This window comes from Mixophyes fleayi, chromosome 9, assembly GCF_038048845.1.
Source record: "Mixophyes fleayi isolate aMixFle1 chromosome 9, aMixFle1.hap1, whole genome shotgun sequence".
Classification (NCBI taxonomy): Eukaryota; Metazoa; Chordata; class Amphibia; order Anura; family Limnodynastidae; genus Mixophyes; species Mixophyes fleayi.
The window spans coordinates 14,729,143-14,751,372 of record NC_134410.1 but is presented as its reverse complement, the minus strand read 5'-3'; the positions used below and the strand labels follow the sequence as shown (position 1 = coordinate 14,751,372).

General features: G+C 41.2%; 1 protein-coding gene across 1 annotated transcript; it reads right to left on the bottom strand.

Annotated features, from left to right (window-relative positions):
- Positions 1–2,355: 2,355 nt before the first annotated feature.
- Positions 2,356–19,208, bottom strand: LOC142102033 (complement C2-like). Its single transcript, XM_075186549.1, has 18 exons — positions 19,023–19,208; positions 17,197–17,412; positions 16,101–16,283; positions 15,512–15,685; positions 15,025–15,111; positions 13,586–13,725; positions 12,554–12,695; positions 12,303–12,440; positions 11,432–11,521; positions 11,214–11,351; positions 10,732–10,823; positions 9,943–10,054; positions 8,350–8,497; positions 7,995–8,071; positions 5,151–5,275; positions 3,722–3,833; positions 3,086–3,141; positions 2,356–2,715 (listed from the first exon to the last, which is right to left on the bottom strand). Exons 1-18 carry the CDS (start codon positions 19,120–19,122, stop codon positions 2,527–2,529), a joined length of 2,319 nt encoding a protein of 772 aa, XP_075042650.1. The 5' UTR covers positions 19,123–19,208; the 3' UTR covers positions 2,356–2,526.
- Positions 19,209–22,230: the final 3,022 nt, after the last annotated feature.

Here is a 22,230-nt window from a genome sequence, read left to right as displayed (position 1 = left end):
AGGAATGCTCTCTGTATAGTATGGTGGTCACAGGAATGCTCTCTGTATAGTATGGTGGTCACAGAAATGCTCTCTGTATTGTATGGCGATCATAGGAATCCTCTCTGTATAGTATGGCGGTCACAGGAATGCTCTCTGTATAGTATGGTGGTCATAGGAATGCTCTCTGTATAGTATGGTGATCATAGGAATCCTCTCTGTATAGTATGGCGGTCACAGGAATGCTCTCTGTATAGTATGGCGGTCACAGGAATGCTCTCTGTATAGTATGGCGGTCACAGGAATGCTCTCTGTAAGGTATGGCGGTCACAGGAATGCTCTCTGTAAGGTACGGCGGACACTAGGAGGCTCTTTATATTGTATGTGTGTGTGTACATGTGTGTGTATATATATATATATATATTTTTTATGTAAGTGCACATCCACATTATTTATGTAATAAATGTATTGCTATACAGCATTACACTATGTGAGTTTCTTCCTCTCCATTATCCTGAATACTACTGAGTATATATGAAGTGCCAGTTCTGGAACCTTTCAACATTGTATGAAGCATCTGCTATTCCCATGGGGTAATAAGGCTCAACTTGATTGGTGAAGATACCGGTTATACCTACAGATAAGCTTTAAAGATCTTTTATCTGGTACGCATATTATATTGGCACGGCGCTGGTGTTCTAGAGTGGTTCCTCATTTCCTTCTTCCTGTTGATCCACTATTATTACCTGAGTGTCTATACCTATTTAGTGGTTAAGATTCTGACTTTTGGTACACCTTTCTGTATTTTTATATACAGTATTATACTATTTGGCGTCCCCTCCCATTTGTTTTGTGTTATATATATTATATTTAGTGTGATGGTGACAAGGGGGCACAATGATAGAGATGGCTCCATGGCACGGTGTGATAAAGGAGAAACTGTTATGGAGAGCACAGTGGGATGAAGGGGCAGTGTGATACAGATGGTACCATTACATTTATGTTTTAATTTGTTTCAGTGAGTTTTATTTCAATAACCAATTAATTTTTTTATACAGCTAGCATATGATAGCTGCATTTAAAGTACTTTGATTCTATGGAGGCTTATTACATAAAGATCCTTACAAAGCCAGACCAAGAATAATGGAGAGGGAGGTGGTTTCAGTGCGGTCTAGAACTTGTAAAGTGCTAGCCACGCCCCCACAGTAGGTTGACCACACCCACCCGACAATTGACACTCCCACTTAGATGGGGGGCGCCGGTTCCCTGTCTCGCCCAGGGCACTAAAATGGCTAGTTACGGCACTGTCTCCCCCCACCCCACCCCCCTCTGTACACCCATTGGTTGCTAGCATTTACCTTTTTATAGTGCCCACAGGAGCAGGGCTCCTGTTTATTTGTGGATGCTAATTCTTTGAGTCATTTATTTAATTTCATCCGACAAAGTGGGATTTTTTCCTTTCTTTACCTACAGGGAGTGGTGAAGTCCCTCCTGACTCAACAACTGTTGTCTGTGCACTTCTGTATGAGGGTGTTAGGCAAGATGGTCTTCACCTTTGGTTTCACTCCCAGGAGTTCAAAAATAAACTAGTCTCGGAATGGAACAAATCTCACTTGCAACCGACCACTCGGTGCATCAGACTGTGTCCACGAGTTCATCAGTCGCTTCTTTGGCAGTCATTGAGCGACCACCTCAAAAGGTCGCCCATTCACCATATGGGACTGGATCTTAGTACCCACAGACGCCAGTCTCAGAGATTAGGGGGTGTTTACACTTCAGTACTGTTTTCAGGGACTTTGTACTCCGGAGGAGGCAAAGCTTCCGATAATCGTACTGGAACTCGGGTCGATTTTCAATACCATGATCAGGTATTGATTTTCAGTACCATGATCATTGTCTAAGGAAGGTCGGTAGAGGTCCAATCTGACACCGCCATGGCATAGCTGAATCATCAGGGAGGCAGGAGTGCCCCGACCCATTAAGGAGACTGCTTGGATCATACATTGGAAATGTTCCAGCCATCGCGGCGGTGTTCAGCCCAGGGTAGACAACTGGGAAGCGGACTTTCTCAGCCAGCAGGCCCATTTACTTTTGTTTTTTTGCCTTACTTTCCTTAATGACTCAGGCGCACTGTGTTTATTTTTGTTTATCTCTTGTGTTTTCTCCATTGGCCAGAACTGTATCCAGAGAATAAGTTTTGTGTTGGATTCCAAGGCCCTGGAAATAGACAACCTAATAATGTAAAGGCATAGATCTTAAGTAGGAATCCTAGCATTCACTACGTTACTTATCTTGTAATGAAATGATTATTAAATCGGTGAGTAAGATCAGCATTCTATACACAGAGGAAGCCGGACAGCCATTGTTAGACTAGATTTTTTATTTTAATTTTACTCAATAACAGAAACCACAGTCCAATATAAAAAAAAAAAGCTGCGTTATAAAGTATGTTAGGCTGCATCATGTGAATGCTAAAGAATTTGATGCGAGTGAATAACATATTTTGAATCGGCCTTCAGGAACAGATCTGTCCCGCATAGCATTCTGTCACGTAGGACAGACGACCTTCTCTTGGGCCTCTATTCCTGGTAGAAAATCCAGTTCTTCTGCCAGGTGTTTTTGCAGCCAGGGCAAGACCTCCATGACGTTCACATAAAAATCCCGGGCGTTATCTGCGTGCTTACGCGTACCCCGTGTTTTGCAAGGGTTATATATTCCAAAGCTGAGAATCCCAACCTAAGAGGGGGAGTAAGAAAGAGTTGAGTAACTGAGACCCTACAGAAAGTCACAAGGTTTCAGTGACAGAATCTGGGGGGTGATGGTGAAAGTGAGTCTGGGGGTGATCACATAAGATAGAGATGGGGGAGAAACAAAGCTGGAAAAACAATGTAGTGGAAGAAATAGTTATTTAATGACTTTATTATCTCCGTAGATTTTGAAAGTTATTTAAAAAAAGTGCGAAAGTAAAATATACAAAAAATAGCTTTGATTAGACTAGTGCAATAAAAGCAGATAGCAGTAGCTAGCACAGTTTTTTTCCACCAGTGTGTTTTCCACCATATTACTAAATACATCATACAGTCTATCGCTATCTCTTGTATCTCACCTGAAAGAATCTCTGCCTTTCCCTCAAATCAACAAAGAGTGATCCACCCGATTCTCCTGTTAGGGGGGAAAGGAACATGTTATTCCGGGGCCAGTTACCAAGAATAGAAGGTATATAGACCTCCATGGTTCTAAGAACTTCAATAATATATGCAAGAAAACTAGTAAGTGCCCGTCGTGATTAACTATCAACAATATTATTTACTTACAATTCTTTAAAAAGTTGTTGACGTATTTTTTATTGACATGTTAACACTTGATCAGAAGTCAAACTAAAAGCAGCATATAAAATGAAAATGCTTTGGGGGGGGGGTTATAAGCAAGAGGTGTACAAACCTACAAAATCCCCAATTCATTGCTCTTACACTTCTGTCTATATTAATGTATTGTTACGATGGAGCTGACCTCTACCTACTTTTTTCTTATCGATGGGAGAAAACTATTTTAAATAAATTTACTGTCGGCAACCAGGGGGCCGGGCACTTTGTACCCAATAAGTTCTCCTAAACATCGGAGAGGATATATCTCCCCCTTCAAGTAAATCTTCAAATTTTGTACTCTCTACCTAGAAAAAGACAATAACTGTCCTCGTTATCAGTAGAAGATAATATTCGGGTCTTATTTAGGAAACGCTTACCCTTACATGACATGTCTCCCTCTACACAGAGATGTCGTGGTGACGCCATGTCATTGATGCTGATATTTTTGAAGTGATCCCAGCTATGAATAGCCAATGTGCAAGTATCTCTCTGGACAAAAACAAAACATGTTGATAGAGGAAACACTGATTGAGATATAAAGTGACATTACAAAATGGCTCGTGGATAAGGATGGATGGGGTATAAAGTGATATTAGATGCTGGTTATAGAGAGAAGGATGGATGGGGTATAAAGTGATATTAGATGCTGGTTTATAGAGAGAAGGATGGATGGGGTATAAAGTGACATTAGACGCTGGTTTATAGAGAGAAGGATGGATGGGGTATAAAGTGATATTAGATGCTGGTTTATAGAGAGAAGGATGGATGGGGTATAAAGTGATATTAGATGCTGGTTTATAGAGAGAAGGATGGATGGGGTATAAAGTGATATTAGATGCTGGTTTATAGAGAGAAGGATGGATGGGGTATAAAGTGACATTAGATGCTGGTTTATAGAGAGAAGGATGGATGGGATATAAAGTGACATTAGACGCTGGTTTATAGAGAGAAGGATGGATGGGGTATAAAGTGACATTAGACGCTGGTTTATAGAGAGAAGGATGGATGGATGGGGTATAAAGTGACATTAGACGCTGGTTTATAGAGAGAAGGATGGACGGGGTATAAAGTGACATTAGATGCCGGTTTATAGAGAGAAGGATGGATGGGGTATAAAGTGACATTAGATGCTGGTTATAGAGAGAAGAAGGGATGGGGTATAAAGTGACATTAGACGCTGGTTATAGAGAGAAGGATGGATGGGGTATAAAGTGACATTAGACGCCGGTTTATAGAGAGAAGGATGGATGGGGTATAAAGTGACATTAGACGCCGGTTTATAGAGAGAAGGATGGATGGGGTATAAAGTAACATTAGACGCTGGTTGTAAGAGAAGGATGGATGGGGTATAAAGTGACATTAGACGCTGGTTTATAGAGAGAAGGATGGATGGGGTATAAAGTGACATTAGACGCCGGTTTATAGAGAGAGAAGGATGGATGGGGTATAAAGTGACATTAGACGCCGGTTTATAGAGAGAGAAGGATGGATGGGGTATAAAGTGACATTTGACCCTGGTTTACAGAGAGAAGGATGGATGGGGTATAAAGTGACATTAGATTCTGTTTGATAGAAGTGATTGAAAGGATTTGAAGTGGCATTAGGCAATGGCTTATAGAGAGAGTCGATAGAATGATTGGATATAAGGTCACATTACATTGGTCATTGGTTGATGGATGCAAGGAATAGAGATAGATATATAAAGATTGTGTGTATATATATATATATATATATATCTATATATATATCTTGACAGAATATTTTTGATAGTATATATGATAACACCAGTTAGAGACTGTTACTTACGGCATTATCAACCTTTATCTGGACATGCTTCTCTTCCAACTCTTTTTTATTAGGTGTATCTGGACTTGCTTTAGCAACAGACAGAAATCCAGCTGGTATTTCACTTTTGCCCAATAAACGCTGACCTGAGGGAATACAGAGAATGGGGTTTAGCAGCAGAAGTTGCCAGAATTAAGTAGGCATTGTTCTTGTTATTACCATGCGAATTGCAACCCTTTTGCCAGACTCATGTCTATTGTGTCCGTCCTTCCAGGCCGTATTTGTTCTGATATCGTCATTTGTTATCATCTTGATTTCCGATCAGATTCTGCTAGAGCTGATATTTTGGCTCAGTCTTATCTACGTTTATTTATCTGTTACCCTGAACTTTTTCCAGTTACCGCATCGAGTGTGATTCTTCTCTCATTTTCATGACTCCTAGTCCACCCCACCATTGGAATAATGTCTGCCACAATCATATTTCAAAAGGTCTAATGCTATATATTACAGGTGGGGAACAGGAAAAATTACGTTATGAAAGAAAAATAACATACATGAATTAGGAATTCATTCTTTTGCATTTTTATGTCTCGCTTATTTTTTGCTTTGAGAAAATACAAGTCTAGAGAAGAGTGTGGCTCCATAAATTCAATCAAAATGTTTCAAGATAAGTGGAAGGTGGTGCCATGTTTTTTCTCGATGAAAACGAAAGCAGCATAATCCAGGAAAGTAGATTCCCAGATAATTCCTCTCTTCTAAGCTTTCCTTATTGTAATCGGACATTGATTTGATTTCTGGAACTGAAAGGAGAAACACATGACCCCTCTGGGAGTAATGTTACCAATAGGTAAGTTGATGGCACAATCAAAGGTACAGTTCTGTGGTAAACTCCTGGCCTCTCTTCTGGTGAATTCTGAATATTCATAGAGTGAGAGCGATGCAAATTAATGGAGTTGTTATTTTTCAAGACACACATGAACGACCACAGAAGAAACCTTCACTCAACCTCCAATCAAAAGAGATAGATGTTGTCGAAGTCTAGGTGATCCTAAAAGTGCCTGATCTAAATATTTATGTAATGACACATAAGGTGATCATTTCCTTGGGTAGGAGCCATATTTGCAAGGTAAGGGGAACAGTCTTAAAGCGAATAGACCCTGCAGCAATTACATCTGCATCAATAACTGTAATGTAACAATATTTCTCAAAAGGAACAATTGGATTTCAATACTTCAAAGCTACATGTGAGTAGAAAATAACATTGTGTACAAAAATGAACAGGAAGGTCCATTTTACCATTTTAGATGATACCTGGTTGAACGTAGAGCTACACTGCCCAGGATGTCCGCGCCAGAACCACCTATGCTTTGGCGTTTTTGGGAACACAGACTAACAAAGGTGTTTTTAGTACCGCAGTACATATAAAGACCAACGAATCATCTCAAATCAAGGCATGTTCCTATGTTAACATGAAATTGATGTACCTGCACGGGTACTTCTGCAGGAAACCTTTTTTTGGAATGTTGGAGCCAAATGAGGTTTATCTAATTTTTAATCTTCAATGCTCTGTGAAATAAACATTGACAAAGTAATCAAGGGATGCTGGAACATCTCGGCCTACCAACTTATCCTTGATCTTCTCTAAAAAAAAGGCCTTGTCAAAAGTTATTGAAGCTATAGAGCTTCAATCGTACACAAATGTTTTGAAGTCAAAATGTTTACAAAACCAAATTTCATATTGATCTATTGACATGCAGTAAGCTGGTCAATACTGATGACACCAATCCATGCTTCTTGAAAATATTCCAAAAGCCTAAGATAAAGGGAGTAATTAAAGTAGTGATGCCCTGGTGAGAGCTTTATCCAAAATTCGGAAAATGATATAAGCCGCCTAGGGACGTTGAGAGGCAGGATGCTGTAGCTGAATGACACTGTAACAAGGTGGAGAAGAAATACATAAAGGTAGGCACTGGCAATGTGGCCATCGGCAAGCAGAGTAGCCAAGGGAGCTTTTGCAGGAATTTGAATATATAGTCTTAATATTTCTCCTGCTTTTCCACGCAAAAGGAGAGGTCCAAAATAACCAGAGTAGATAAGAGAAGGTCAGCGTAAGCCTTGGCCTGAGCAAATTGTCATGGGTCTAAGTAGTGGACCCTTCTTCTTGCTAGAGTTGATGCTGTCTTTTTTTGCGAGAGATCCACAGATCTTCCACAGTAGACTATAGGCCAAAAGACAGAAAGCTCATACTTGGAGGCAATATATAAGGTCTGACTGAAGTGGTCAGACACGGTCTCGGTCATTAACGGATGGTCAGTCAGCAAACAGACACCAGGCCCAGAGTAGGTCAGGAATAAAACAGTCCAGTAAGCACAGTGAGATGAGCGTCAATAAAATAGCACAGAAATCTGCCCTGAGTGTATATTTAAATCCAGTTCCTGGTGACACAAGGCCTAAGCCCATACTAGCGCTGGGAGTGCGGACACTTAGGAAGGTTGCTGCCTCTGGTATGTTATGCACCGCACAGATTCACTATTTTCAAAAGACTGATAACACTGTATAACAGGTTTTAGACAAATGATCTAGAGATAGTCAAAACTCTAGCGATTCAGTTTGAGGAACGATTAGCAATTTTAGACCAGTTTTAAAAAATGATTTCTTACATAAAAAAAGAAATTTTGAACGTTAAAAACAAGGTTGTTTATGATGTAATTTCTTTCATATGTTACTTTTAAGGATATGTTTTAAAATATAATTTGTTGCTCAAAATCACAGTTTTTAAACATTTTTTTTATCAAATAAGCCCCTGGGTGTGTCTGAAAATTGTATATTGTATAGGACAGAGAAGAGACATAGAAGAGCTCTTACGGTGTTCGTTGCAGTTGGCACTTTTCCCTTTTTTCATGGCTCTGTTGGCCGGCTCGGTACAGGGGATGCAGATCGGCCTGTCATACAGAAAACATCAGAACAGTTTTATTATTACTCCTAATTAATATAGCACCAATATAGTATGCAGCTCTGTACAAAGAATATTTGTTCCTATATGCCCCCCCTCTTTCCCAGAGGAGCTTGCAAACTATTTTACCTAGCTCGAAAACAAAAGCACACGTGCTATGGCGAATTTAGTTTAGTGTCCCAGTCGTATTGAAATCCGAGGCACCAGTACTATGATGCTAACCAACGAGCCAGTGTGGAAATAGGAAGACAACAGCCCCCTTCGTACCTGGCCGTCTTGGAGAATTTTACTTTCTTGTCCAGTTTCACAAGAGCCACGTCATAGTCGTAATCTTCTTGTACTCCTCTGTTCACTTTCCTGCGCAGCTGATAACAATCATGGATCTCAATTTGCGTTCCATGGTAAAGTTCTCCCCCTAAATTAAATAGAGATGGTGCCATTGCCTATTTTACCCAGAATGCCACACTCACACAAGTTAATTTTGTTTTACATGTTTTATATTTGTATCCAACACAAGAGCGCCAATAATGGTAAGGAAGCGCCGGTCAACTTAGAAAATGAAGACGGGCAGTTTCCAGTTTTTGTTGTAGGATTTATAGGTTTCTGAATCTAGGAATTAACAAAGTGATGACCATATGTTATGCACAGCTTTCTAAAGCTACAAATCTTTAATATAAGGGGAATCTCCACATCCCAACTGCTTATGAAACCACTCAGATGAGAGAGACTAGATGAGAGAGATTGCTTTTACTGCAAGACGGAAACTCAAACAAGGCCAGCTACATTTACATAGGAAACAATACAGCCAAGACAAGATCATTATGTGGTGTACTCTGCATTATACATATATATATATATATGTATAATGCAGAGTACACCACATAATGATATATATATATATATAGCATTTACAGAGATGTAGGGGGTAATTTTTAACAGTCACTACTGGCATAAGCAATCTCTTGGTGCCATTTGAATCAATCATTAGTATTGATGTACTACAGCGTGCATATGAGGAAGTAGGCTGCTTTGGGGCGGAAATGTGCAAAAGAAACATATAGATTGACACCACAGGAGGATAGCAAGTTGGGTAGATATAAATACAACATACAGCAAAGAGCCATCTAAGTGAGTGTCCAGCACTCTTGGTGATTGGCTGCTGTAATTCACCCATCAGAGTGCCAAAACTCGCCTAGTGGTTATGACAATTACTGGATCAAATCGTGGATTGTAATAGTTTTGCGTCCAATGGCAGCAAGATGGTGGGAAACAGATAGATAGATATGATATAGAAAGATATGGCTAGGTAGATATGAGATAGATAGACTTTTTTCGGGCTGCACCCATTTTGTGGAATTCCCTCCCTCGCACAATAAGACTTTCCTCTAGTCTTCAAACCTTCAAGCGTTCTCTGAAAACCCACCTTTCAGACAAGCTTATAATATTCCTCTACCACCCTCTTAATCTCCCTAGGTTACCCTATTACCACCCTCTACACAGCTAACACAAGACAACAACCCTCTGACCAACATTGCTGTATGAATGATCACACAGCCCACTAAATACTTTTCAACCTTTGTATTCTAGCTGGACAAATAGGCAATATGATGTAGCACATGCCCTTGTGTATCAAACCATTGTCCCACAGATTGTAAGCTTGCGAGCAGGGCCCTCTTACCTCTCTGTCTGTATGTATTACCCAGTATTGTTATATTACTGTTTGTTCTCAATTGTAAAGAGTTACGGAATCTGTTGGCGCTATATAAATAAATGTTGATGAGCGATAGATATGAGATAGATAGATAGGGATAGATAGGTTGATGTAAAAATTCCCTTTCTGCATTCGTCATATTTTCTTACCAATTTCAAACGAGTATAAATTTGCTTCTTTGCCTTCTTTAAAGCAATGAGCAGCAGAAAGGACCCAAGAACTGGATATCAGCGACGCGAAGCAAGGGTTTGAGGCTTGAGACTGCAAAACAGAGACAAACACTGCAGAGGATCTCTCTTATACAGCAATCTGTCCATTATGAAAACCTCTTTTAATTTGAAAGTGAAAACTGCATTTACTTTGAACACTTCCGCATTCCCTGCCCAGCACAACCACTAATAGATTCTACTGTAAAACGTTGCAGGTATCCTCCGACAAGGAACCTGACATTTGAAACAAAAAAGACAAGATAAAAGAAAAAGTGTTTTATTTGATTTATCCCAGCTGGGGAAACATCTCATCATCATCATCACCATTTATTTATATAGCGCCACTGATTCCGCAGCGCTGTACAGAGAACCCACTCACATCAGTCCCTGCCCCATTGGAGCTTACAGTCTAAATTCCCCAACACATACACACACAGACAGAGAGAGAGACTAGGGTAAATTTTGATAGCAGCCAATTAACCTACCAGTATGTTTTTGGAGTGTGGGAAGAAACCGGAGCACCCGGCGGAAACCCACGCAAACACGGGGAGAACATGCAAACTCCACACAGATAAGGCCATGGTCAGGAATTGAACTCATGACCCCAGCGCTGTGAGGCAGAAGTGCTAACCACTGAGCGACCATGCTAATCTCTGGACTATTTCACACATGCTCGTACATGTAAATATAATTTTGAAATTCAGAAGTAAAATAGATTTTTCCACTCACGTTAATCAACACATTCCAAGGATATCGATGACTCGTCTCTGATTCTGAAGTCTCGTCGTTGAGACCGCACATTTCCCCATAATTCTTGATTTCTGTAGAGAAGCAATCAGTTTTTATCTGTTTATTTCATTCCTCCCTCCACTCCCTTTTCTATCTTTGCCACAATGAAGCAGATAAGCAGATAACTATATTTCCACAGAAAGGCAGACGGCATGAGGGTTACAAATAGGAGTTAGCTTACGGGTGCCCCTCCACAAGAAGCTCTGCTCCACCCCAACGCAGAGGGTCCAGAACTGTTGTAAACTCTCCAACTGTTGTGGAACTAACACAGCAGATCCTGCTGGCACTTATATTACCACAACAGCTAGAGAGCTCTTGCCCAAGCCTGTTATAGAAGATGCGGTGTTCACACTGCGTTCTACAAGGCTTCCCTGCAGGCAGGTGATGAACGAGGGTGAGGGATTGGATTTGGAGCACAGTACCTATAATCTTCTGGAACGTGTCCTTCATACTTTCTGCATCTTTCAAGATAAACACGTGTTTTTCTTTATCTTTTTGAGAAGCAATCTCACTCAGTTCCGTCTTATCTACCTCCTCACTGATGCCAAAAGCATAGATGTCTGCAGGAGAGAAAAATGTGGTGAATAGATAGATAGACAAACATGAGACAGATTGATAGATACAAGGTAGATAATCTCACCTAGATAATCTTCCCTGTTTTGTGCGATGTTCAGGAAGTTTTTAATACTCTTTATTATGTCCACAGGTCGACCTCCCATATTAGATTTTCCTGCAATTGCAAAATTGACAGTAATCTAGTTGCTTACTGAATTGAAATCTGGCCTCAAGTGTTCAGTGTGGAACTGTTCCGCCCCCGAATACAAACCACACCTCAGAGGAGCTTTAACTGACAGTTGTCATCCAAACTCTATTTCTAGACTACAACTTCTGCATATTAGGTATTTACAGATACAGTATGTAATGGTTATGCTGTGGAAGCTATTGCCGGAAAACACAGACGAACCATATCACCGGTAGGCATTCCTTCTGGTGATAACAATGCTATTCATGGCACCCTTGGTGGGTGATCAAACTGCTTAAAAAAAAGTGAACATTGTACAAAGAATACCAGGACACTCCTTTGCACTAAGAGTCCGTAAGAGCCAGTCATTTCCTGTAAGAGTTCCGGTAGTCAAAGTACATGACAAGCCTAATTGTAGACAACCAAACAAAAGTAAACAGCCTGTCACTCTGATGTGGTGGTTGGGAAGGGCTGGCAAATTTTAGCCCAAAGGGGTGGCCATACTCGGCTCAGCAGCCTATTAGGAACATTGTAAAAGGATAAAAATGCAGGTGACCCAGCTCAAGGTAGCCCACCTTGGCTTGGATGCCCCCCAAGCCCTGCCAGCCCCTGGCATGTGCCTGCACGCCCTGTCAGAACATCCAGAGAATTACAAGTTGTCAAATCATGCTTTAACTACAACATTACACTGGGACAAACTTGGACCTTGAATAGCCCAATTAGAGTAAAATAACACCATCAATAAAAAGTAAAACATTGTATCTCTCACCATCCGTCAACAGTATAATGGCGTGATGGATGGAGTTCCATTCGTCCTTGTTCTTGTACTTGGTCTCTTGAAATGACATCATATCTAGTACCGATTTCAAAGCGGCATAAATATTTGTTCCAGATTTCTCCTTGTGATCTAGAGTGAAGATGAAGAATAATACTTTGTGTAGGTTATTGACTTTTACCACCATCTTATCATTTCTCTAGTATAGGTAGAAAAAGTAAAAACGGGGGAACTCTGCTCCTCACTGCTGTATTTGAGATCCTTGCCGATAATATTCAACACTTCGTCAGGGTCATCTGCGTCCTCGTCGTGAATCTTGACAATTACATTAGGCTCTGAAGCGTAGGAGAGTATTCCAAATTGAATCTTCATATCAAACTGTCCAAGCTAAAGACAAGAGACAAGAATAACAAGATAGGTAAGGGGGGAAGGGGTGCAGGTAGAAAGAGAGGAAGTGAACACTGGAGGAGGAACATGATTTGGAAAAGGAAGGACTATAGGAAAGAAAAATAAACAATAATGTGATATAGTGAGGAATATAAAAGAAAAATAAGGGTGTGAAGAGAAAATAAAATAATAGATGGACATGTAGGGCCTGATTCATTAAGGAAAGTTAAGCAAAAAAATGAGTAAGTTTTCTGGACAAAACCATGTCACTATGCAAGGGGTGCAAATTAGTTTATTATTTTGCACATAAGTTAAATACTGGCTGTTTTTTCATGTAGCACACAAATACTTGATAGCTTATTTGTACACTGAAATTTAAAGTTGATCTAGGACATGCCCTACCCCAACTATAAATCTGTCATCACATTTTAAATTGACCTCTCCCTTAAATGCAACATGGTTTGCCTTACTTACTTTTGCTTAACTTTCCTTAATGAATCAGGCCCGTAATCTCTCTCATATCTATCTATCTCAAATCTACCTATCTATCGAAAAACATACTAGTAGGTTAATTGGCTGCTATCAAAATTGACCCTAGACTCTCCCTCTCTGTCTGTGTGAGTGTGTGTCTATATTAGGGAATTTAGACTGTAAGCTCCAATGGGGCAGGGACTGATGTGAGTGAGTTCTCTGTACAGCGCTGCGGAATTAGTGGCGCTATATAAATAATTGATGATGATGAAGTTGCTAGCTTAGTTATAATTGACCCGTTTGCACTGCATAAGTGAGATACCTAATACCGCTCCTATGTCTAGCCAGCGATGACCAGTTCCACTTGTACATAGACAAATCAGGATACATGAATAAAACCGTCATGGTGTGACACAAACCTGGCTGACGAGAATCTCTGTACACTCTTTGGAGATCTCGAAATTCTCCTCACCAACACTCTCAGAGGCGTCTAAGAGGATATAGACATTGAGAATGCCGTCCTTCTGTATCTTCAGTGTGCGTCCCGCACTTTTTGATACTAGAGAGGGGGGGTAGGAGAGATAATGATTTAAGCTCTCTCTAAAGAATCCATTCGAAAGAAAAATATATAGAGGGAGAGCAGCGGCGATAAGAAAAGGTCATCAGAGGATAGCAGCGGCATTAGTAAGTTGTCATTTTAGAAAAGGTGATACAATGTAAGATGGACTTGTTCTTGGGCTCTCCCACTCACCCTTTTGTAGTATATTAAAAAGCTACTTGTAGCTGCCACCACACTTGGGTGAACAGCCAATGAGAGGGGGAAAGGAGTGATGGTTACCTTGCATTATTAAAGGGAGACGTTTTCCAAAAAGGTGTAAATTTGAGACTCGTAATAGTAATTCATCCCGTTTTAAGAGAAGTGTGTCCCTCAGACTAAACGCAGTTAAAATCATGCGGGTGAGTGACTTACCAAAGAACCTATTAGCTGTGGATTCCTGTAAGTTTCAGCCAATGAGTGCAGGAAGGGGTTGGGACTTATACACAGTTATAAGTCAGTGTGCAGAGGCTTCTGCCCTTCCTGCTTCCGGATTCCTCCCGCCCTCCCTACAATTGGTTACATAACTTTGAACGGAGTTGTTGAGAGTAGGAGAACAGTGCAGTCTGTAACTGTGCATATGGTGCTTGGGTGATCTTGTCATAGGTCACTACCCCCCTGCGGTTATGGTGTCATACCATGGTTGGTCCGTTTTGTTAGTAGGACCTTTGGGCCAGTTTTGTATGGTTTATACTGGCGGAGTTTATTGGGGGCGTAGTCTTGCCGTTGGACTTGATCTTAGCACCGGCCAATAGATAAGGTATGATCCTGGGTTGGTGGTATTATGGTCTGACCTTTCCACCTTATTGGTTTTGCGTTCCTGACTGCCCTGCTCTCGTCCGCCTTACAGTCCTATTAGTTTAATTATAAATAAATACCGTCATTCATTCCAACTTTAATTTTGTGTCCGTGTCTTTATTTGGTTTGGAATAAAGGTTTATCCCAGGTGTGTTATTTGGGAAAAACTTCCCTGCTATGCATTTTATACAAAATAGTCCATTATCGCACAGAATGGATTTTGTTACATTTTTGTTTTTATGGTGCAAAACAGAATTTGGTGGCAAAATATTGACTTCAAATATTAGAAACAACTTGTGTGACGTAAAAGAGGTGTAGACAACCTGTAGCTGTCCAGCTGCTGCTGGACAAGACAAGACATGTTGGTACCTGTAGTCCCACAACAGGAGAGCCGCAGGCTGGCTACTTCTGCGTGAGTGTGTTTGTTTGTGTGTGGAATCAAGCTATGCGTTACAAACGAGTTACCTTTATTGTTATTGGTGTTCAAGATTCCAGAAAGTGACCCCGCAAAATACTCTCCTACTTCCTCAGGGAGGTCGAAGGAAAAAGGATCTGAGAAAAAGTAAGATATAACAAAAGAGATATAACAAAAGAGAGATATAACAAAAGAGAGATATAACAAAAGAGAGATATAACAAAGAGAGATATAACAAAAGAGAGATATAACAAAAGAGAGATATAACAAAAGAGAGATATAACAAAAGAGAGATATAACAAAAGAGATATAACAAAGAGAGATATAACAAAGACAGATATAACAAAAGAGATATTCAGTGGGACAACAAAGGCGTCATGCAGGGCTAGAAAACTAAAGTATTATTAAGAAAAATAACAATGGCTACAGAAAATAGAAGTCAGTCAGTCACAGGATGACATCTTTGGAAATTAGTAATAGAATGCATACAGCATTTTAGAAAATGTATCTTGCAAGACGAGAGGGTGCAGGACTCACATTGACAGCTGGCATCAGTCCCGCTCCACCGCCTGCTCTCTAAACAAGTTCTCTGTGCTGATCCCATGAGAAAAAGGCCGCGGGAACACCAGTATGAGACTTTTTCATCCACATCATATCGGTTCCCTGTTTTCTGTGCTCCAGGGGCGATCCCGGGGTCAGAGCAGTGACCAGCTGTTGAGCACAACGCATACAACCATGACACTTCTCACTTTCAGTGTCTATCTGGATTTGAACCCAGGACCTCTAACACCTTGGTGCCTGCTCCTTAGCCGCTATGGTATTGGAGCAGATGTGGTGGTTGCATCTCTTCCTGCCCTCCCGATTGCATTTTATGTAGTGAATTCTTTTCATGTTATTGAGATGGTGGCACCTGTGTTGGCAATGTTTTAACCAAATTTATTGATCCCAACTTGAGCAGCTGGTCTTCATTGGACTGTGGAGTGACTGCTTGGAATACTTTGAAGTGGTCTTTTATCACAAACACCAAAAGCTATTATACCCTGGACTACTGTGAATTGACTATTTAAATTGTAGGTAGCACTTGCCTTTCCCTAAACAGGTTAGTTTTTGTTTATCAGCTACTCACCTCCATCGTCACAGACTGCGGTCTCTCCGCTCCACTTTCCATTTATCTTACATGTTCTTTCCATGGATCCTCTGGGAATGTAACCATCATTACACATGAAGGTAATATTTGATCCTACTAGATAAGGCCCCCTGGGGTGAAACCCTCCATTTTCAAATTCCAGCGGTTCAGGACATCTCATTTCTGAAAGCGTAAAATACAGTATCCAGCAGATGATATAGCAGTACAAGATACATTTGTTTTCATCTTCACAGACATTAAAATAAATCCAATTGCATAAATAGAAAATTGCCATTACCATCCCCAACAAGTCCCCATTACCATCTCCAACAAGTCCCCATTACCATCCCTGATAAATACCAGTTATCATCCCCATTAAGTTCCTATTGTAATACTCAGTAAGTGCTCATTGACATCCCGGGTAAAGTACCAGGTGTCATCCCCAGTAAGTTCCTATTTCATTACCCAGTAATTCCCCATTACCATCCCAAACAAGTCCTTATTACCATTCCCAACAAATCCCCATTACCATGCCCAACAAGTCCTCATTACCATCCCCAACAAATCTCCATTACCATACCCAACAAGTGCCCATTGCCATCCCTGGTAACTACCAGTTATCATCCCCAGTAGATTCCTATTACAATACCCAGTAAGTGCTCATTGACATCCCGGGTAAAGTACCAGGTGTCATCCCCAGTAAGTTCCTATTACATTATCCAGTAATTCCCATTACCATCCCAAACATGTCCTCATTACCATACCCAACAAGTCCTCATTACCATGCCCAACAAGCCATCATTACCATCCCCAACAAATCCCCATTAACATGTCCAACTGATAAGTACCATTTACTGTCCCAAGTAAGTTCCTATTACTGTACCCAGTAAGTGCCCATTGCCATCCCTGGTAAGTACCAGTTATCATCCCCAGTAGATTCCTATTACCATACCCAGAAAGTGCCCATTGCCATTGCAGTGTTACTCAGTTTCATGGTACAGTCAGAGTGTGAGTTCTTTACTCCTCTCCTTGGCAATGACAGAACTCAGTTCCCATACACTGCGATTTTCATTCATACTCAACTATTACTACTCACTTCTGCAATAGATTTGGCTTGACTTTCTCCCGGTGCTGGATCTCATTGCATTCCATTGCCCATCTGATTTGCATGTTCGGCTGCTGACGGGCCACGAGTACTCTCCTGTGGGGCACAGGAATTTGGCAGTGCTTCCCACATTCAGCCCATTGGTTAGGTGTGTGAGCCCGTTTGGGAACCCTGCATTTGGGGGACACGTCACCGGGAATTCACCTGCTGTGAGAGTAACATGATAAAGGGAAAAATAAATGAGTTGATTGTCCAAAAATCCCTAATATAGTTCCATGTTCTTATACCGTGCTCTTTGTGTTAGTCTAAGGGGCAGATTCAATTGTGGCCCGCGCACAATTACCGTTACTACAGTGATAATGCGCATTATTATTGTTACTACGTTAATTTCAATGGCAATATTTGCTTGCAGATCTGTGAGCCGCGAGCAAAAATCTGTGTTAAAGTTACCATAGCAACGGTAATAATGCGCGCACCGCGTTGCTCTTGAATTTGCCCCTGTTTTATATTATTTTATAATAATATGAAGGTTAGGGCTCTATTTAAGGAGCGGTGAAGAGCCAAAATGGCGGCATAGACTCCGGCAAAAGCATAGCACTAGTTAATTCATTAGGATGGCGTTACTGGTATTTTACAATGGGATCCAGAAGAAGCCTCTGCCGCTGCGCTGGATCCTTCGCCAGGAAAGTTGTATGCACAAGGGGCCTATTTACCAAGCCTGTTTCTGCATGGCCAGGAATATTTAAGTATGTAAGCAGTTTAACAAATGCCTCATGTAGGAGATATCTCCTGAATTAGGCAAAGTACCGCACAATACAGCAGTCCTTATAATTTGCAATGGGAACTGCGATCTGGTTACATTTATCAGACTCCAAAAACCTAAGCTGAAGACAGTATGAGCCATTCCATCCTATGTGGAGAGCATCGCAGGAGGGGATCTTCTCTGCTTAACGATACTGTTCCCTGCACTCGCGCACTGAAGACTCCAACTCACAACCCGGAGTTGTCATTGGAAAGGAGTCATCTCTGAGACTCTTATCACATGCGTTGTCCTGACATGAATTTAATGGTAAATTGCTCCGTTAAGTCATCTGTCATCGCTGCGATGACAAATGTTACTTAACGGGGTAAAACCATGTTAATCAGGCCCCTAAATGAGACTATTAAGACTCATACAAACAGGCGTTAATTTTACATGTTCCAAGCACTTTGTTAAAGCTTATCACACATGCTTTAATGATTAAATAATAATTTAAGCAAATGGACCTATACACACACACACACACACACACACTTTATCACAAATCTTCTCTTTACTTAGTATAAATTTTGACTTCGCTTGCATCATCTACGCTCAGCACAATAGCATGAAATTCCGTGTTGGCGCTCTTTAAAGCACAACTTCTACTATGCTGCACGGAGGCTTCTAACGCTACGTTAAAAGTTAGGACAAAGTGCAAGGGTTTGTGTACTTTTTTAGATTATTTTTCAAACACCTGTATAGAAGAGCCCTGAAAGACTGACAAATGTTAATTCTGTTTCTGTGTCTATGATACAGACACGTAACGTGAGAAGAGACAGAGGAGATAGATAAGAAAAATGACATAGAAAGAAGATTAAATATACTGATATATTATAGAGATGAAAAGATAATATCTAACATACATACACACACACATATATATATATATATATATATATATATATATATATATATATATATATATATATATATATATATATATATATATACACACACATATAATATATATATCTATATCTATATATAACATTCTGTAGGTATACATTTTACCTACCTACTGCAAATATTGACACCAGGAGGAGGCTGATCTTAAGAAATCCACCCGACTTTATACATTGTGTACCCATTGTGTGCCCCATAGCAGCCTGTGGCATTCCTGTGCACGGAGCTCTGATCCCAGGATAGAGTGTACTGGCCGAAGGGAAGATTAGGGAACACCCCCGGGGAGGAGAGAACGCAGACACTACTGCCTGCCAGTGAGAAGGAAAAGTTCCTGTAAGAAATCATATGCAGGAACTGAGTTACCATGAGAGATTTAGTTCCTTCCTCCAAGTTCATTCAGTTGTCATTCTGTGTGTATGTATGTATTTGTGTTTGAGTTTTCCTTTATTAGGTTTTGTGCTGTATATTATGTACACAAAAATCATGCTAATTAATGTGTAAACTCGTTTAAACAATACCTGTATAAAAGGTAAATTCTGAGGTCTTCTCTTATAATCAGTGATTTCTTATTAGAAGTCACCTCGGATTTCCATACTCTGTGTATAAGCTCTTGGCTTGCTGTCTTTATTTCTTGTGTCACATTTATATTTTTTTATGTTTTTATTATTACAAAGTTGTAGGCTAGTTAAGACTGACATCGGGTACAAGTAGCGCCGCTGTCCTCCTATCGCTCTAGGATGGCGATAGCAGAGGCTTCCTTAGTTAAACATTTGCCAGCGCTGGCTGGCAAAGTAAGAAGAACTCTCTTACCGCTTCACCAGACATCTCTCGGACAATTCTCTCCTCAACCCTCTCCAATTTGCCTTCCACCCTCTCCACTCTATCGAAACTGCCCTGGCCAAAATTACTGATGATCACCTCTCGGCTAAATCCAGGGGTCACTTCTCTCTGCTCATCCTCCTGGACCTCTCCGTGGCCTTCGATACCATGAACCACCCGCTCCTGTTGCAGACGCTTCTCTCTCTCGGCCTCTCTGGCTCTGTCCTCCCTTGGTTCACCTCTTACCTCATTAACTGCTCCTTTTCTGTTTCCACCTCTGGTTCACCCCCCCTCTCCACCCTCCCTGTAGGAGTCCCTCAGGGCTCTGTTCTCGGCCCTCCTCCCTCTCTTTTGCCCCCCATATTCAATCTCTTGCCTAATCCTGTCGCTTCATCCATCTCCCACATTCGGTCCTTCCAATCTCAGGATGCCATCAAAACTATTATCCATGCACTCATCATCTCCCTTCTTGATTATTGTAACCTTCTCCTCACTCTCACCTTGCCCCCCTTCGCTCTATACTTAACGCGGACGTGTGACTCAACTTCCTTTCACGCCGTTCCTCTTCTGCCTCCCATCTCTATCTTGCATTACACTGGCTCCCCTTCCCCTACAGAATCCTTTTTAAACTCCTTACCATTACTTACAAGGCCCTCTCCCACTCAATTGCCCCTTACATCTCTAACCTTCTCTCTATTCACACTCCCTCCCGGTCCCTGTGCTCGGCCAATGACCGTCACCTCTCCTCCACCCTGATCACCTCATCCCATTCCTGAATCTAAGATTTCTCCCGAGCTGCCCCCCACCACTTGAATAACCTCCCGTGCTCCATCCGTCTGTCCCCTAATTTGTGCTCCTTTCAAGTGGGCACTCAAAACTCACCTCTTCCTCAAAGCCAACCAGTCTTACACCTAACCCTCTCCCCATGCTCGTCTCTTCACCTCCCTCTTTCCGTCCCCTTACTTGCTCCTCGTGCGCTTGACCCTCTGACACCCCTTAATGCCTGCTGTATGCCCTCCCTTTAGGATGCAAGCTCTCATGAGCAGGGACCCTCTTCCCTCCTGTTTCTATACCATTTCTTCTGCTCCAATTTCACTATTATTGTTATGCCTGGAGCTTCTGGAGTCTTAGTACTACTCCTTTATTGTTCTGTACTGTATTGTCCTGTTTTATCCACTGTTTGTATTGAGTACAGCACCGCGGGAATCATGTGACGCCTTACAAATAAATTATAATAATAATTACCTGTGCCAGCCAGCATCACCTGGGAGATGACTTTATAGGTAGATTTTCTATTGCTGCAATAATCTAGGTTATTGGGGCATATTGTTAAATACACCCCCAAGACATTTTGTGGGAATAATGTTCTGTGGCCATCCACGAAACAGGAAACACCCTTCTAAGGGGCTGATTTAGAGTTGAATGTAAAAGCTGCCTGTTTGGTCATATGCGCACTTTACGAAACATGTCTTGAATATACCGCCCTGAGTACTAAATCCGTCATCATAAATTTGACAACTGTGGACACAGAATTCATGCGTGGTAAGGATTGTACTTAAAGATCCGTATAGCTCAAAACAAGGTGCAGACCAAAGGGGCATGCTTACATTGCTTCTGTTTGATGTCCCTGGTTTTGTTGTTTATGAGTTGAAAAGAGTTCGCAAGAAGCTCTTGAATTTTTCCACTAGGGTTTTGCCCTTTTGGCTTAGGTGACTCTGCCCAATTTAAGTTGTAAGTCCGAAAACGTTCTTAACAATAGTTTTCGTTCACCGCAAATTGTCCATTTCCTATCCCTCCTGTTTTTCTTTATTTTAAGCGCAGTGTTGAATACTTTTTAGACAGAGAGAGATCTCAATGAGAGCTATGTGAGTACAGACCGCACAGGCTGGGGTGGGGGTTACAATTTGAGACTACTGATGTGTTTTTTAAGGGTGATAGACGCTTCTGCTGTTCTCTAATGGGGGCTGAGATTATGAGGAAGACATTGGTTTTGGGGGGCAGTGAGTGTTTTGTATATTGCAGAGCGAGTTTTCCTGCGGTGGCTATGAGAGTTGGTCGAACCATTAGTGGTCTGGTGGCGCCTCAGATTGACTTACATAGGGTTTAGCAGTGAAATATAAGGCTGGAGGGATGAGCTCACTCCTCAGTCTGTCACCAGCTGGGGGGGAGTGAACTCCCAGGTGTGATTGGAGACCCCCATTTTAATTTAGAATGGGTGTGGCCATTGCTACCATGGGAAACCTGTAGGTGAAAGATGCAACCAGTGAGTTTTACGTGTTTGTTTTCTTTTATTTATGTTTTGTTGTATGTTATGTGTAATAAAGTTGTTTGTTTAAAAAAGAAAGTACTCGTGTCTTTTCTGGGTAAAAACGGGGGTAAAGAACGAGGGTCAGGCTGTCAAATACTATTTTGTAACATTACAATGTCCCTGTCGCCTGACCACGAGTACTGCCATTTTGTAGACAGGACCAAAGCAAAGTGCTTAATGCCTCAATGTCACT

Bases quoted from the DNA above. Each gene is read 5' to 3' on its own strand.
- LOC142102033 (XM_075186549.1), bottom strand. From the start codon at position 19,122: ATGCCACAGGCTGCTATGGGGCACACAATGGGTACACAATGTATAAAG. The intron at 8,498-9,942 runs GTAAGAAAATAT...TATTTAATTTAG, and splicing joins TTTATACTCGTTTGAAATTG to GGGGAGAACTTTACCATGGA. The intron at 3,834-5,150 runs GTAAGTAACAGT...GTTTTTGTCCAG, and splicing joins AGATAAAGGTTGATAATGCC to AGAGATACTTGCACATTGGC.